The sequence below is a fragment of the Petaurus breviceps genome, unplaced genomic scaffold (assembly GCF_028583685.1).
Source record: "Petaurus breviceps papuanus isolate PSGF00001 unplaced genomic scaffold, PetGlider_PUasm1.0 131, whole genome shotgun sequence".
NCBI classification, from domain to species: Eukaryota; Metazoa; Chordata; class Mammalia; order Diprotodontia; family Petauridae; genus Petaurus; species Petaurus breviceps.
Window position 1 is genome coordinate 3461071 of NW_027185674.1, and position 12776 is coordinate 3473846.

The 12776-nt window shown below is 41.8% G+C and overlaps 1 protein-coding gene across 20 annotated transcripts in view; it reads right to left on the minus strand.

Annotated features, from left to right (window-relative positions):
- Positions 1 to 12776, minus strand: part of CTIF (cap binding complex dependent translation initiation factor) — a 492208-nt gene that overhangs the window by 350112 nt on the left and 129320 nt on the right. For 16 of the 20 annotated variants that reach the window (XR_011171664.1, XM_069104528.1, XM_069104515.1 and 13 more), the window contains 2 exons: positions 9823 to 10045; positions 647 to 718 (listed from right to left, as the gene is read on the minus strand). The exons of 3 other annotated variants lie outside the window; for them this stretch is intronic. Coding sequence is in view for 16 of the 17 variants with exons in the window: in XM_069104528.1 (XP_068960629.1) it covers positions 647 to 718; positions 9823 to 10002 (252 nt within the window). In the remaining variant the exon portion in view is untranslated. The remainder of the gene's footprint in view (positions 1 to 646; positions 719 to 9822; positions 10046 to 12776) is intronic. One more of the 20 variants, XM_069104542.1, reaches the window with a different exon arrangement.

The window sequence follows — 12776 nt, forward strand, 5'->3', positions numbered from 1 at the left end:
ATCTGATGGTTGGAAGTCTCTTTAAACGTCCTTTAGTTCACTATTCAATGTGTAAACCTCTTTTTTTTAAAGATACATCTACTTAGGTTTTTTTTTTCTTTTCCAATGTTTAATATTTTATTTTCCCTGAATTACATGCAAAAACAATTTTAACATTCGTCTTTTTAAAATTCCAAGCTCCAAATTCTCTCCCGACCTCCCCAGACCTCTCATTGAGAAGGGAAGCATTTCAATTTCAGCTATATACATGTGCGGTCAATATGCATAATACTCTTGTGGTTACTTCAAAAGTTTATTAACAGTATGAGACAGTGAGTGATAAGTAAGAGGGGCTAACAGTATTGGATGAGGAAGTCAAAAGGTCTGGCTTCATTTCCAGTCAAGGACTTTCTGTGACATGGGCAAATCACCAGCCTTTCTGGAGTCCCATTGCTGCCTCATCTATAAAACGATTTCAAAGGCCCCTTCTGACTCACATCCTATGAATGTTGAGAAGAAGAGATGAGGGGTCGTCAACAAAGGCTTTGCTGGCCTGATGAGAAGTCCTCCAAGAGAACCACCCTCAGCAGCCGGTCCACTCAAGGGCAGGCAAAATGCACCAGACAGGGAGCAGATGCTGACCCAAGCAAAAGAGATTTCTCCTTACCTGTTGAGAGGGGCCTCTCCCTTGGGAGGATGAACAAGTGCCATCCAACTGGTCATTGCAATCCACAGGCCACTGTGAGGGAGAAGACGGGATCAGAGTCACACCACAGGGGGCTCACCTGGCCCTGTCTACTCATGACATCCACGTTCTCTGCACCCATAAGGTCAGGTTCTGCCGTTACATCTTCATTGGGACATTACAACTAGAAACCCTTCCTCACTACCGGTAGGGGTTTTTTCAAGGAAAAACAACTTGATTTTCTAAGTATGCGTTATCTATCTCCAGCAAGTGCTTGATTCCAGATTTCCTCATCTCAACCTCATTAATGGGCCACCTCTAAGCAGTATGTATTCAAGAAATGAATAAACCACATTTATATCTCGGGCCCTGATTTTTATTATTGTAGGCAAGTCCCAGTGTGGAAATGCTTTCCATTGATGACCCGTCTAAATAATCATTTGGAAATTGCCTGAGGCAAATAAGTTTTGGCCAGGGTCACACCAAATTGTCTCCCTCCTTAGAAACCCATGCAAGATTTAACTGCCCAAGGAGAATATCTCCCCCAATAAGAAGCAAGAGACTGAAGAGAGCATTCTTTTTCTTTTTTGCTTTTTGGAGGGCAACTGGGGTTAAATGACTGGCCCAAGGTCACACGGCTAGTTTTTTGTGTTGTGTCTGAGGCCGGATTTGAACTCAGGTCCTCCTGACTCTAGGACTGGTGCTCTATTCGCTGCGCCACCTAGCCACCCCTGAAGAGAGCATTCTTCAAAAAAATCTAGGAGCAGTAGAAGAAAAATTTGCTTTGTGTCTCAACAGGAATCCATTCCATTCTGTTCAACATCAATGGTAAGAGAGGTTCTAGGACAGCCAGCGTAAATTCTAACATCAGAAAACACTCACTAGGTAGGCAAATGGGTTTCTGAATTAACCATATCTTTGCCAGTCTGAAAGATTTTGGCTCTCCATATCTAATAGGGACGTGGGGAGTAGAAGTATGCTCTTGGATTATGCTGAATAGTAGCCATTCTGTCACACAGATCTCTGATGCCCCATCGTGGATTCACCTTGGATTCTCAAAGGCCATGCTGGAAAAACACAGGCCCAGGGAGATCCTAGGAAGCTGGAAAGACTTCAGGTACATGTGAGCCAAGACCAGCCCACCTCAGTTCAAAGAGGCTCATCATCAAAAGGCTGGCCTTTAGGTGAATTTTTTTTTCTGACTATAGCCATTTATGAATCTACTAAGGTATAATTAATAAAGGGAGGACCCTAGAGGTGAAAATGTGCCTTTTCTGAGGAATTGAAATAAATGACCACTCCTGCTAACTCTGCGGAACACAAACTCACTTCAAGCCCACCTACATGTATATACAATTCAGAAGAGACCCCCACACCCTGTCAACCAGCTTACAGATGCATGATGCTGTTGGTCGCGAGGGTGATGTGCAAACAAAGAAATTGTAGAATAATGTGGAAGTAATCTCAGAGGGAAGACACCATTAAGGATGATTAGGAAAGGCTTCTTACAGAAGGCGGGATGTGGGCTGAAATTTGAAGGAAGCCAGGGGAGCCAGGAGATGGAAACAAAGGAGAGAATCTAAAGCGTGGAAGAGTCAGTGGAAGTGTCCCGAGTGAGGGGACGGAACTTTGCCTTCAAAGAATGAGAAGGTCGGTGTTACTGGATCACAGAATGAATATATGCAGGGAAGGAAGGTAGAAGGAGGAAGAAAAGGCTGGAAGGGGTCAGGTTGTGCAGGGCTTTAAGAACCAAACAAAGAATTTCATATTTGATCCTGGAGGCAACAGGGAACCACTGGAGTTTATTAAATAGAAGACTGACATGATCAGACATTCACTTTAGGAAGATCAATTTCACAGATCAGTGGAGACTAGATTAGAGTAGAGAAATGCTCGAAGCAGGGCGACCCAGCAGAAGCTGCTGCAATAGTCCAGGCCTGAGTTGTGAGGGACTGAACCATGGTGGCAGCAGTGGCAGAGGAGAGAAAGAGGCAGATACAGGTACAAGGGGCTGCCTCCCTCAGTGCTGGGCTTCGTCTTCTCATAGAAGATCTTCAGCTGGACAGACAGGAGATGGATTCAAGATGCAGATGAGACAGAAATTTGCAGACATTACAATGTAGGAATTTGACCACGCACATGTGTTACAAAGGCTTTGGTTTTTTCTTTTTTTCCAAGGGGGTGGTAGCGGAAGTGCAAGGGGGGGATAGGAATATAGTAAAAATAAAAAAAGAAAAAAGAGAGAGAGTCATTAAGGTACCTTTCTCTTAAAATGTCAAGATAAGAACAAAACAAAATCCAAACAAGCAAGTTAGCTCTGAAAACTACAGATTGAGATTATTATAAGAAAATAATAATAATAGTTCTTTGGGGTTTGCAAAAAAAACTTTACAAAATACTAACTTAGTGTATATATATAACAACCCTGGGAGGTAGGTGCTATTATCCCCATTTTATAGCTAAGGAAGTTGATGCTGGTAAGGAATCTTAAGGTCCCCTGAATTTGTCTTTTTGAGTTGCCATATTTTCCAGAAACACTGGGCCTGGAGCATGTAGAAGGCTCTGAATCAAGGAAAAAGCGGGGAGCCCCCCACCCCTACCCCCGGACATAATTTGGCAAGACCCTTTGGCAACTCTCCCAGGGTCACACAGCTAGTAAGTGTCTGAGGTCAAACTTGAAATCAGGTCTTCCTGACTTCCAACATTTTATCCATTGTGCCACCTAAGAGCCTACCAAAAAATAAAAAATAAAAAGCTAGATGTACATAAAAAAGACCTGTAATTTTGTGTAATAATCTTTTTTTTTTAACTGTTCTATTATGTATAGGCAAATGCTCATTTCAATGAATGTTTGTTAGGTGAGAAAATAAAAATTGAATTAAAAAAATTTTCAGACAGAGGCAGAATGATCATTTTTCTGGTATAATAGAAAGAAGGAATTCTTTCTTTTCTTAAGGAAGGGAGAGACTATCTATCTATTGGACTTGACCTCTGAGATCCCTTCCAACCCTCAAATTCTGTGAAATTACAGAACTCCTTTGGAGAAAAAATGTTTGATGATCTTTCTAAAAAGACCAAGCTGGAAAATCACCAAGCTTTGCATTGGAGACAGGGAGTGGGAAAATTCCCTTCACTTATCTCTAGAGTTAGCATGGATTAAACTCACATATTAAGCAGAAAGACACACTCCTCACCATCAAAAAAATCTACTCTCTGTGTGTTCTCTATTTACCTCAGGGACCTATTTCTATCCTCGAATGACTGTTCAAAATCACTTTCCTTTCTGCATTCTCTCCTCTTCTGGTGTCCCAAATTTTGCCTCACGTTCTGTTTTTTTGTTTTGTTTTGTTTTACTTTTTTTGGAGGGGGGAAGGTAGAGCAATTGGGGTTAAGTGACTTGCCCAAGGTCACATGGCTAATTTTTTGTGTTAAGTGTCTGAGGCCGGATTTGAACTCAGGTCCTCCTGACTCCAGGGCTGGCACTCTATTCACTGAGGCACCTAGCTGCCCCACACCTCATGTTTTGAATTACATCTTTAGCCACTGAAAAAACCAGTAGATGTGATTGCTAAGGTACCATCAGTAATCCTTGAATCATTGTGGAGAGTGGGAGAAGTCCTGAAGGAATGGGGAAAGTAAAAATATTTTCCTGATTTTCAAAATAAGGGAAGAAAAGAGAAGAAAACAGAGATAGAAAACTCTAGCTTAACTTGGGATTTCTGGCAAAATTCTAGAATGGATTATATTTAAAAGATGGTCCCAGAACATGGAGAAAAGGAAGCAATGATGTCCAAGAGGCTTCAGTAAGAACAGGACATACCAAATTAACCCTTTTTCCTTTTCTGACAGGGTTTCTAAACTAGTAGATCAAAGAAATGCATTTGCTCCAGATGACAGATATAGAACAAGGAATAGACAGAAACTGCAAAAAAGGTTTCATGTAGGAAAAACTTTCTAGCGATTAGAACTACTTAAAATTGTCATGGGCTGCCTTTGGAAGTCATGGATTCCTACTCTCTAGTCACTCAACTGGTAGATCAAAGAAATGCTAAAGTTAATGCAAAGCATTTCACAGTAAAGTATTTGACAAAATTGCACATGCAATTCTTGAGGAAAAGATGGGGGGATGGAGACTAAAGGACATTAACAATTAAATGGTTGGGTCACAAAGGGTTTAATATCATTTTGGAAGAAAGTGTCCAGTAGATTTCTCTGGGGGAATAGTTCCTGGTCCAGTAATATTTTTAAAAACATTTTTAATCAATGGTCTTGGATGAAATCATAGATGGCATGCTTATCCAATGTTCAGAGGCCTCAGAACCAAGAGAACTGACACACTGGATGACAAAATCAGAATCCAAAAAAGGTCTTGATGGGCTGGAATGAGGGGCTAGATCTAATAAGAAAATCAACAGGCATAAATGTAAAGTCTTGTCCTTAGGTCCAAAAAATCAACTTTAGATTCAAGATTAAGAAAACACAGTTAGACTGTGGCTTGTTTGAGAAAGTTCTGGTATCTTAGAGAATTAGCATGAGTCAACAGTGTGACACAGCAGGCAAATGTCCTACTATGATCTTAGGTAGCATTATTATTATTAATAGCTGGAGAAGGAAATGGCAAAACACTCCAGTAACTTTACAAAGAAAAACCCAAATAGAGTCATGAAGAGTCGGAAATGACTGAAAACAGCTGAATAACAATAGCCTTTACATAGTGCCTACTATGTGCCAGGCATGGCACTCTTTTGGGGGGGGATGGCAATTGGGGTTAAGTGACTTGCCCAAGGTCACACGGCTAGTTATGTCACGTATCTGAGGCCGGATTTGAACTCAGGTCCTCCTGACTCCAGGGCCGGTGATCTATTCTCTGTGCCACCTAGCCGCCCCTCAGGCATGGTACTCTTTACAAATATTACCTCACTTAATCCTCACAACAACTGTGGGAGGCAGGTGCTATTATTATCCCAATTTTATAGGTGAAGAAGCTGAGGCAGACAGGTCGAATGACTTGTTTAGGGTCATGCAGGGTGACCCTTGGATTGGTTTGCCATTTCCTTTTCCCACTCATTTTGCAGATGAGGAAACTGAGGCAAATAGGGTTAAATGACTTACCCAGGCTAACAGAGTTAGAAAGTGTCTGAGGCTGGATCTGAACTCAGGACTTCCTGAATCCAGGTCTGATGCTCCATACTCTGTACCACCTAGCTGCCCCAGCAAGTCATGTCTGAATTCAGGTCTTCACTGAGCCGCCTAGCTGACTCATTTATTTATTTGAAGCCGTTGGGGTTAAGTGACTTGCCCAGGGTCACAAAGCTGGTAAGTATCTGAGGCTGAATTTGAACTCAGGTCACCCTGACTCCAGGGCCAGTGTTATATCTTCCAAGCAATCTAATTGCCCCTTAGCTTACTCATTTAAAGAGGCACAGCTTCCAAGACCACAAAGACGTAAACTGTACTGTGTAGCTTCTTCCTAGGAGCACAGCTTAAGAAGGACACTGATAAACTGGGCAGCACTGAGAAGAGAGCAGGCGGAATGGTGCAGGGCTTCTAGTCTATGCCATCCTCAGGGCAGTTGGAGAAGGGTCTCAGCTTGGACAAGACTAAAACACAATATACTGCACCTATATTCAAGCAGCCGAAGGGCTGCCATTTGCAAAAGGAACTCGATGTGTTTTATTCCAGATGACAGAACTGAGACGAAGAAACAGAAAGTGCAAAAAGACTCACTTAGGCTTGACATGAGGAAAGACGTCACAACATTTAAAACTGTAATGGGCTGCCTCTAGAGGGAAGAGTCCTCCTCACCAGCAGTCTTCAAGCACAGCCCCACGTAGGGTCCCAACCCACTGTTTCAGCAGTGCTGAAGGGGTCTGCGAATGGAAAAGCTTTAAGAAGCCCCTGGATGGCCACGTCTGGGGTTTGAGATAGCTCTCTTCTGAGTGGGGGATGAACTAAATAACCCAGGAAATCTCTTTAATCATCCTAAAATTCTGCGATTCCTTTGACCTCTCATTAAAATGCCAGTATGGTGCCCTGGAAAAAGCCCTGGATGGAGAATGAGTGAGCTTGGGCTCTGCTGTTACTGCCTACGGGACATTAGGCAAGCCCGGCAAACTCCAGAGGGAAATGCTGAGAAGAGCCTGCGTCCTGTCTGAAAGAGGGCACAGAAAGCATGGCAGCTCCAGCTTCGAGCAGCATTCCTGGAAGTTTATACATTCTTTGAGTTCTCTCAGAGGAAGGAAAACAAATGGCAGAACTCAGTGAGCCTTTGGATAGAGATGGGGGAGGGAGAGAAACGTTGAGATGATTAGGCCATGCTGTAGAGAACAGCAATATACATTAACCTGTGAGAAAAGTCTATGGTTGCTGAAGAGAGTTTAGACCGGAGGTGGAGAACCTGCAGCCTTGAGGCCACAAGTTCCCCACCCCTGGTTGAAACAAACACAAATATCCAAATCCTCTCCCATTCCCTTCCCTCAGACACAGCCCCTATAAAGAAAAGAATGTCCTTTGTGAAATTAAGGGATGACGCGTGCTGGGGGGGGAACAGTTTTCATTTTTGAGGCAATATGGGAACCCTAGACCTGTTTTGTATTTTCCTTGGATTTTTCTTGAGAAGAGGCAGTAGGAGGAAGATTGGAATAGCTGCTTAGCTAAGGGTTCACATAAGCATGTGAATGGAACTACTCTAAGAGCCCAACAGGGCTAAAATCCAAGGGTTTCTAAGTAACTAAACAAAAAACCCCCAAATCTCATTGTCCTATATTTAAAGTAAATGCTTTTGAGATATACATGTGTATATGTGTATGTGTATACACACACACGCACACACACACACACACACACACACACACACGGCAGGTAGGTGGTGCCATAGTGCATAGAGCTCAGGGTCTAGAGTCAGGAAGACTCATCTTCCTGAGTTCAAATTTGACCTCAGACACTTACTGGTTATGTGACCCTGGGCAAGGCATTTAACCAAATGAGCTGGAGAAGGAAATGGCAAAACACTGCAGTCATTTTTCCCCCTCCCCCCAAAACAAAAAACCCCAAATGAGGTCACAAAGAGTCAGGGTGGGCAACTTTTTACAACCTTGGCAGGGGTGGGGGGGTATATGTGTGAAGGAGAGGAGGCCATGGCCAAGCCTCGAGGTGAATGATAGCACTAAGCACTGTTTATACCAGAAACGACTAAACATTAACAACTGTCTGTCTATCTATCCATCCATCCATCTATACACAATATATGTATGTGTGCATATATATTACACACATATAGATATATATTTACATATATACACACACACACGTATTTTAAATTACTTTAAAATAATTCAACAAACATTTATAAAGCATACTATGGACAAGGTACTAGGCAATACAGTGAGTACTTTGTACACAGCAGGCACTCAATAATTGACTGGTTTATAATACCCTCTTATGCTTACAAAAATACTGTGAAATCAGTAGAAAATGTATTACCATTCTCATTTGACAGATAAGGAAGCTAAGTACTGGAGAAGGTAAATGCTTTGTCTAATGTCACAAACCAGTTACTCTGCAGAGCCAGAAAGAAAATCCTTGAATACTAGTCCATGTTCTTAACATTAAACTGTATCTCACAGAGATCTTGCCTATTTGACACCCAGGGTCCAAGATGCCCAGATTTTCCAGAGAAGAGCTTCTCAGGATCAATGAACTTGTCTTTTAAAAATACTGTAATTTACTTATTTATATGTTTGTTTTGCTTTTTGGAGAGGGAAGGCAGGGCAATTGGCGATAAGTGACTTGCCCAAGGTCATACAGCTAGTAAGTGTTAAGTGTCTTGGGATGGATTTGAACTCAGATCCTCCTGACACCAGGGCCAGTGCTTTATTCACTGTGCCACCTAGCCGCTCCCTATACTGTGATTTTTTAATCACTTTGTATCTGGAATGCTGTGTATCTTAATATAATTAATTTTCTTGGCAATGCTATATATTTTATTTTTTGCATCTAAAAACATTCTGGGAAGGGGTTTTATCAGACTGCCAGTGGGGTCCACAATACAGAAATGGTTAGGAATCCCCAACCCTAGAGGATGAACCCAGATTCAACTCTTTCTTTCTGGGATCATGGGTCCTATATGCTGACTTTTCATTGCATCCATCTCCTTATTATCAGGTCTGATTTACATTAAGGTATGTTTATAATGCACCACCTAATAGCCATCATTCACTTTGAGGCTTGTCAATGGCCTCTTCCCCTCCACCAGCCCAACTGGTTATGTTACCAAGCCCAGGCTAGAGTTGGGAAAGAGTAAGAAGGCATGGGAGGTTGTGGGGGAGGAGCAGGACAGGGGAAGCATGTGAACATGGCTTCTCTGACTGCTTTACATGGTAAATAAATGGAAGGGGCTTCTGCTGCTCCACATAGTGCTGTTCCATTAACATACATTATCTAGAGCAGCAGTGGTTTTCAAAACTTTGTGGTCTCATATCAGGACCACTTTACTCTCTCTCTCTTTTTTGCAAATCTCTTTTAATGTCTGATTGAATAGAAAATAGTTGCATTCTTCTACCTGCTTCTGCATTTAATCTGTTTTGATATATTGTTTTGGTTGAACATATGAAAAAAAATCTGGCCTTACATAGTTATGTAATTGGGAAATGGAAGAATATTTTATTAGAAAAATTAGCATTAGTTGTTAATTAATTAGTTAATATGGTAATTTATAACTACCTATCAGTAATATACTATTATAATTAGTATAATTGTAAAAATAATTTTGGCATCAAGGACCCTCTGAAACGTTCTCAGGAACCACTCCAAGAACCAATAAGATCTCACTGTGATAAATACATGACATGGCCATTGAGCTCATTGTGATGTCTGCCCCCTGTCCTACCTCCTTCCTAAATTTTATTTTATTTTTGCTTTTTTTTGGAGGGCGGAAGGCAGGGCAATTGGGGTTAAGTGACTGCCCAGGGTCACACGGCTAGTAAGTGTTAAGTAAGTGTCTGAGCTTGGATTTGAACTCAGGTCCTCCTGACTCCAGGGCCAGTGTTCTATTCACTGCACCACCTTCTTACATTTAGCTGCCCCCCTTCTTACATTTTAAATCCCAAGAACCATCAGTATAGGAAAGCAGACCATGTTGCTGCTGAGGGTTGCCTCACCTGGGAGATGTTGGACTGCGTCTTCTCACTCTCCCCATCTCCCTCCGTCTTGTCAGTCAGGAGCCCCTGCACCTGGTACTCGAGCACATAGCTGTCTATGAAGCGCTCCAGCTCCTCAATCTCCTGAGAACGGCTGCTCCCCGCCTCAGAGGAGGCTGAAGCTGCTGAGGAGTTCTCCATCTCGACTGCTCAGAAACCCAGAGGGAGGAAGCCTGAGGGAGAGCTGGTGGGAAAGGTGGGGGAGAAGAGAAGAGAGAGAACAGACAAGACAGGCATGAAATTCTTCCTATGTCTATGAGAGGTTCTAACAAGTGTAAGGCACTTTCTACTTTTCAAAGCAATTTTACATACATTATTTCATTTGCTTAGAAAGGAAGAATGGCTTCATGGAAAGATTATTGGGGTGGTATCGGGAGACCTAGTCTGGAACACTGGCTCTGACACTTCCCTAGATGTGTAACAGTGAGTGAGGGACTTTATCTCTGTGTAGTAGGATCACAGATCTAGGGTTAGTAGGGACCTTGGAGACTGGCCCAATGCCTTCATTTTACAAATGAAGAAAATGGGGTCCCTGGAGGTTAAACGCTTGGACTAAGATCATTCAGATGAACATAATCAGAAGAAATTGAGCCCACATGCCATGATTCCAGAGGCAGTGGTGGTTTGGGTTTTGTTCTATTTTTCATTCATTTTATTTTTTGTTATATTTTAAGTTCTGGGTTATCTCTCTCCCTCCCAACCTCGCAGTAGAAGGCCAACTTCTCATATAGATATTTATAGATATCTACATCTGTATCTATCTGCAACCATACAACACATACCGCCATACATCAGTTCTTTCTCTGGAGGTGGACTGCACTTTCCTTCCTAAGTCCTTTGTAGCTGATTTAAATGATCATATAGCACAGAATAGCTCTTAGTCATTCAGAGTATTGTTCTTCAAACAACATTGCTGTTACCGCAGGCAACAGTCTCTTGATTGTGTCTGTTTCACTCTGAAACCATCCTGCTCATTATTTCTTACAGCACAGCAATATTCCATCACAACCATTCACCACAATTTGTTTAGCCAACTGATGGGCATCCCTGCAATTTCCAGCTCTTTGTCACCACAAAGAGAGCTGCTATAAATATTTTTAGGACATATAGGTTCTTTTCCTTTTTCTCTGATCCCCTTGGGAAACAGACCTAATGACGGTATTGCTGGGTTGGTGTTCATTGTCACATGCTGCTGTTTCTCTGGGCTTTAGTTTTCTAACATAAAATGCAAATATTACTTGCACTATCTCATAGCAGGTAAGCATTTCGTAAGTCTTAAAGTGCTACAGACACATGCTATTACTATTACTAATCTTCACAAGAGCAACTGAAAGGCAGAAAGGGCACTGTTCTTATTTTATAGATGACTCCTCACTTCAAGGACACCCATGACCTCCCACTTGTCAAGCCCAATGTTATTTTCTCAAGTTTTTACTCTCCTTGACCATTCGGTGGCATTTAAGATTGCTGTCAATTCCCTCCTTATGGATACCCTCTCTTCCCTTGGCTGCCATGACAATGCTCTCAGATGACCCTGGTCAAGTCATTTAACCTCTCAGTGGTCTAGACAACTCTTTAAAACTGTAAGCTGAAGAGAAGGCACTGACCTATGCTGGTAAAGGAAATTCCCCATACCAATGAAATCAAAGTCCCAGTTTCTATCCCTCTTGTTTATTTTGTAGATTATTTCCATATATCCATTGTCTCCTTTTAACAAAGTGCTAAAGAAAGAACCAAATTTGGAATCTCAAAACCCAGGCTCAGTCCCCAACTCTGGGACTTTTAAAAAATGTTGTATATGTTCTGTTTTTATGCAGAAAGAAGCCTGGTATAATGAATAAAGAGCTGGCCCCAAAGTTGGGAAGACCTGGGTTCAGGTCCTGCCTCTATACATGCCAGTTTTTATAACCCTAAGCAAGCACTTAAAACACTCAATAGGGGCAGCTAGGGGGTGAATAGAGTGAATAGAGCACTGGCCTTGGAGTCAGGAGGACCTGAGTTCAAATTTGAACCCAGACAATTAACACAAAAACTAGCCATGTGACCTTCGGCAAGTTACTTAACCCCAATTGCCCTGCCTCCCCCTCTCCAAAAAAAAAAAAGATACTCAGTACTCTGTGCAAATCTCTAAGCATATGAGCTATAGAGAAGGTACTGGCCTGGAGTAGCAGAGAGAACTTCCTCACTGCAAAGTTCCTCATACCAATGAAATTGTAGGTCCATTCCCTACCTCTATGCTATCTTTTGTATTTTATATATGTAACATATTGTGTCCTCCTGATAAAATATAAGCTCCTGGAGGGCAAAACCTGTTTCATTTCTGTCTTTGTAACCTCTAGTGCCTAGCACTATACTTGATTAAATGCTCATTGACTGAGAAATATCTGGATATGTGCTTGGACCTCAGACTCAGCAGTTAAAAATGAAATCACCTCCTGATGAGCAGGCAGACTTCAGAAAAATCTGGAAAGACTTAGGTGAACTGATGCTGAGTGAAATGAGCAGAACCAGGAGAATACCGTACATAGCAACAGCCACACTGTACAATGACTAACTCTGATAGACTTATCTCTTCTCAGCAATGCAAGGATCTAAGACAATTCCAAAAGACTCAAGATAGAAAATGTTATCCACATCCAGAGAAAGAACCATGGAGTCTGAATGCAGATGGAAACATACCATTTACTCTCTCTGTTTTTGCTTTTTCTTTCTTGTTTCTCCCATTCATTCTAATTCTTCTCTACAACATGACTAATGTGAAAATATGTTTAATAAGAATGCATATGTAGATCCTTTACCAGATTGCAAGCCTTCTTGGGGGAGGAGGGGGGGAGAAAATGTAAAACTCAAAAGCTTATGGAAGTAAATCTTGAAAACTAAAATTAAATAAATTAATTTAAAAGAAAAAAATGGAA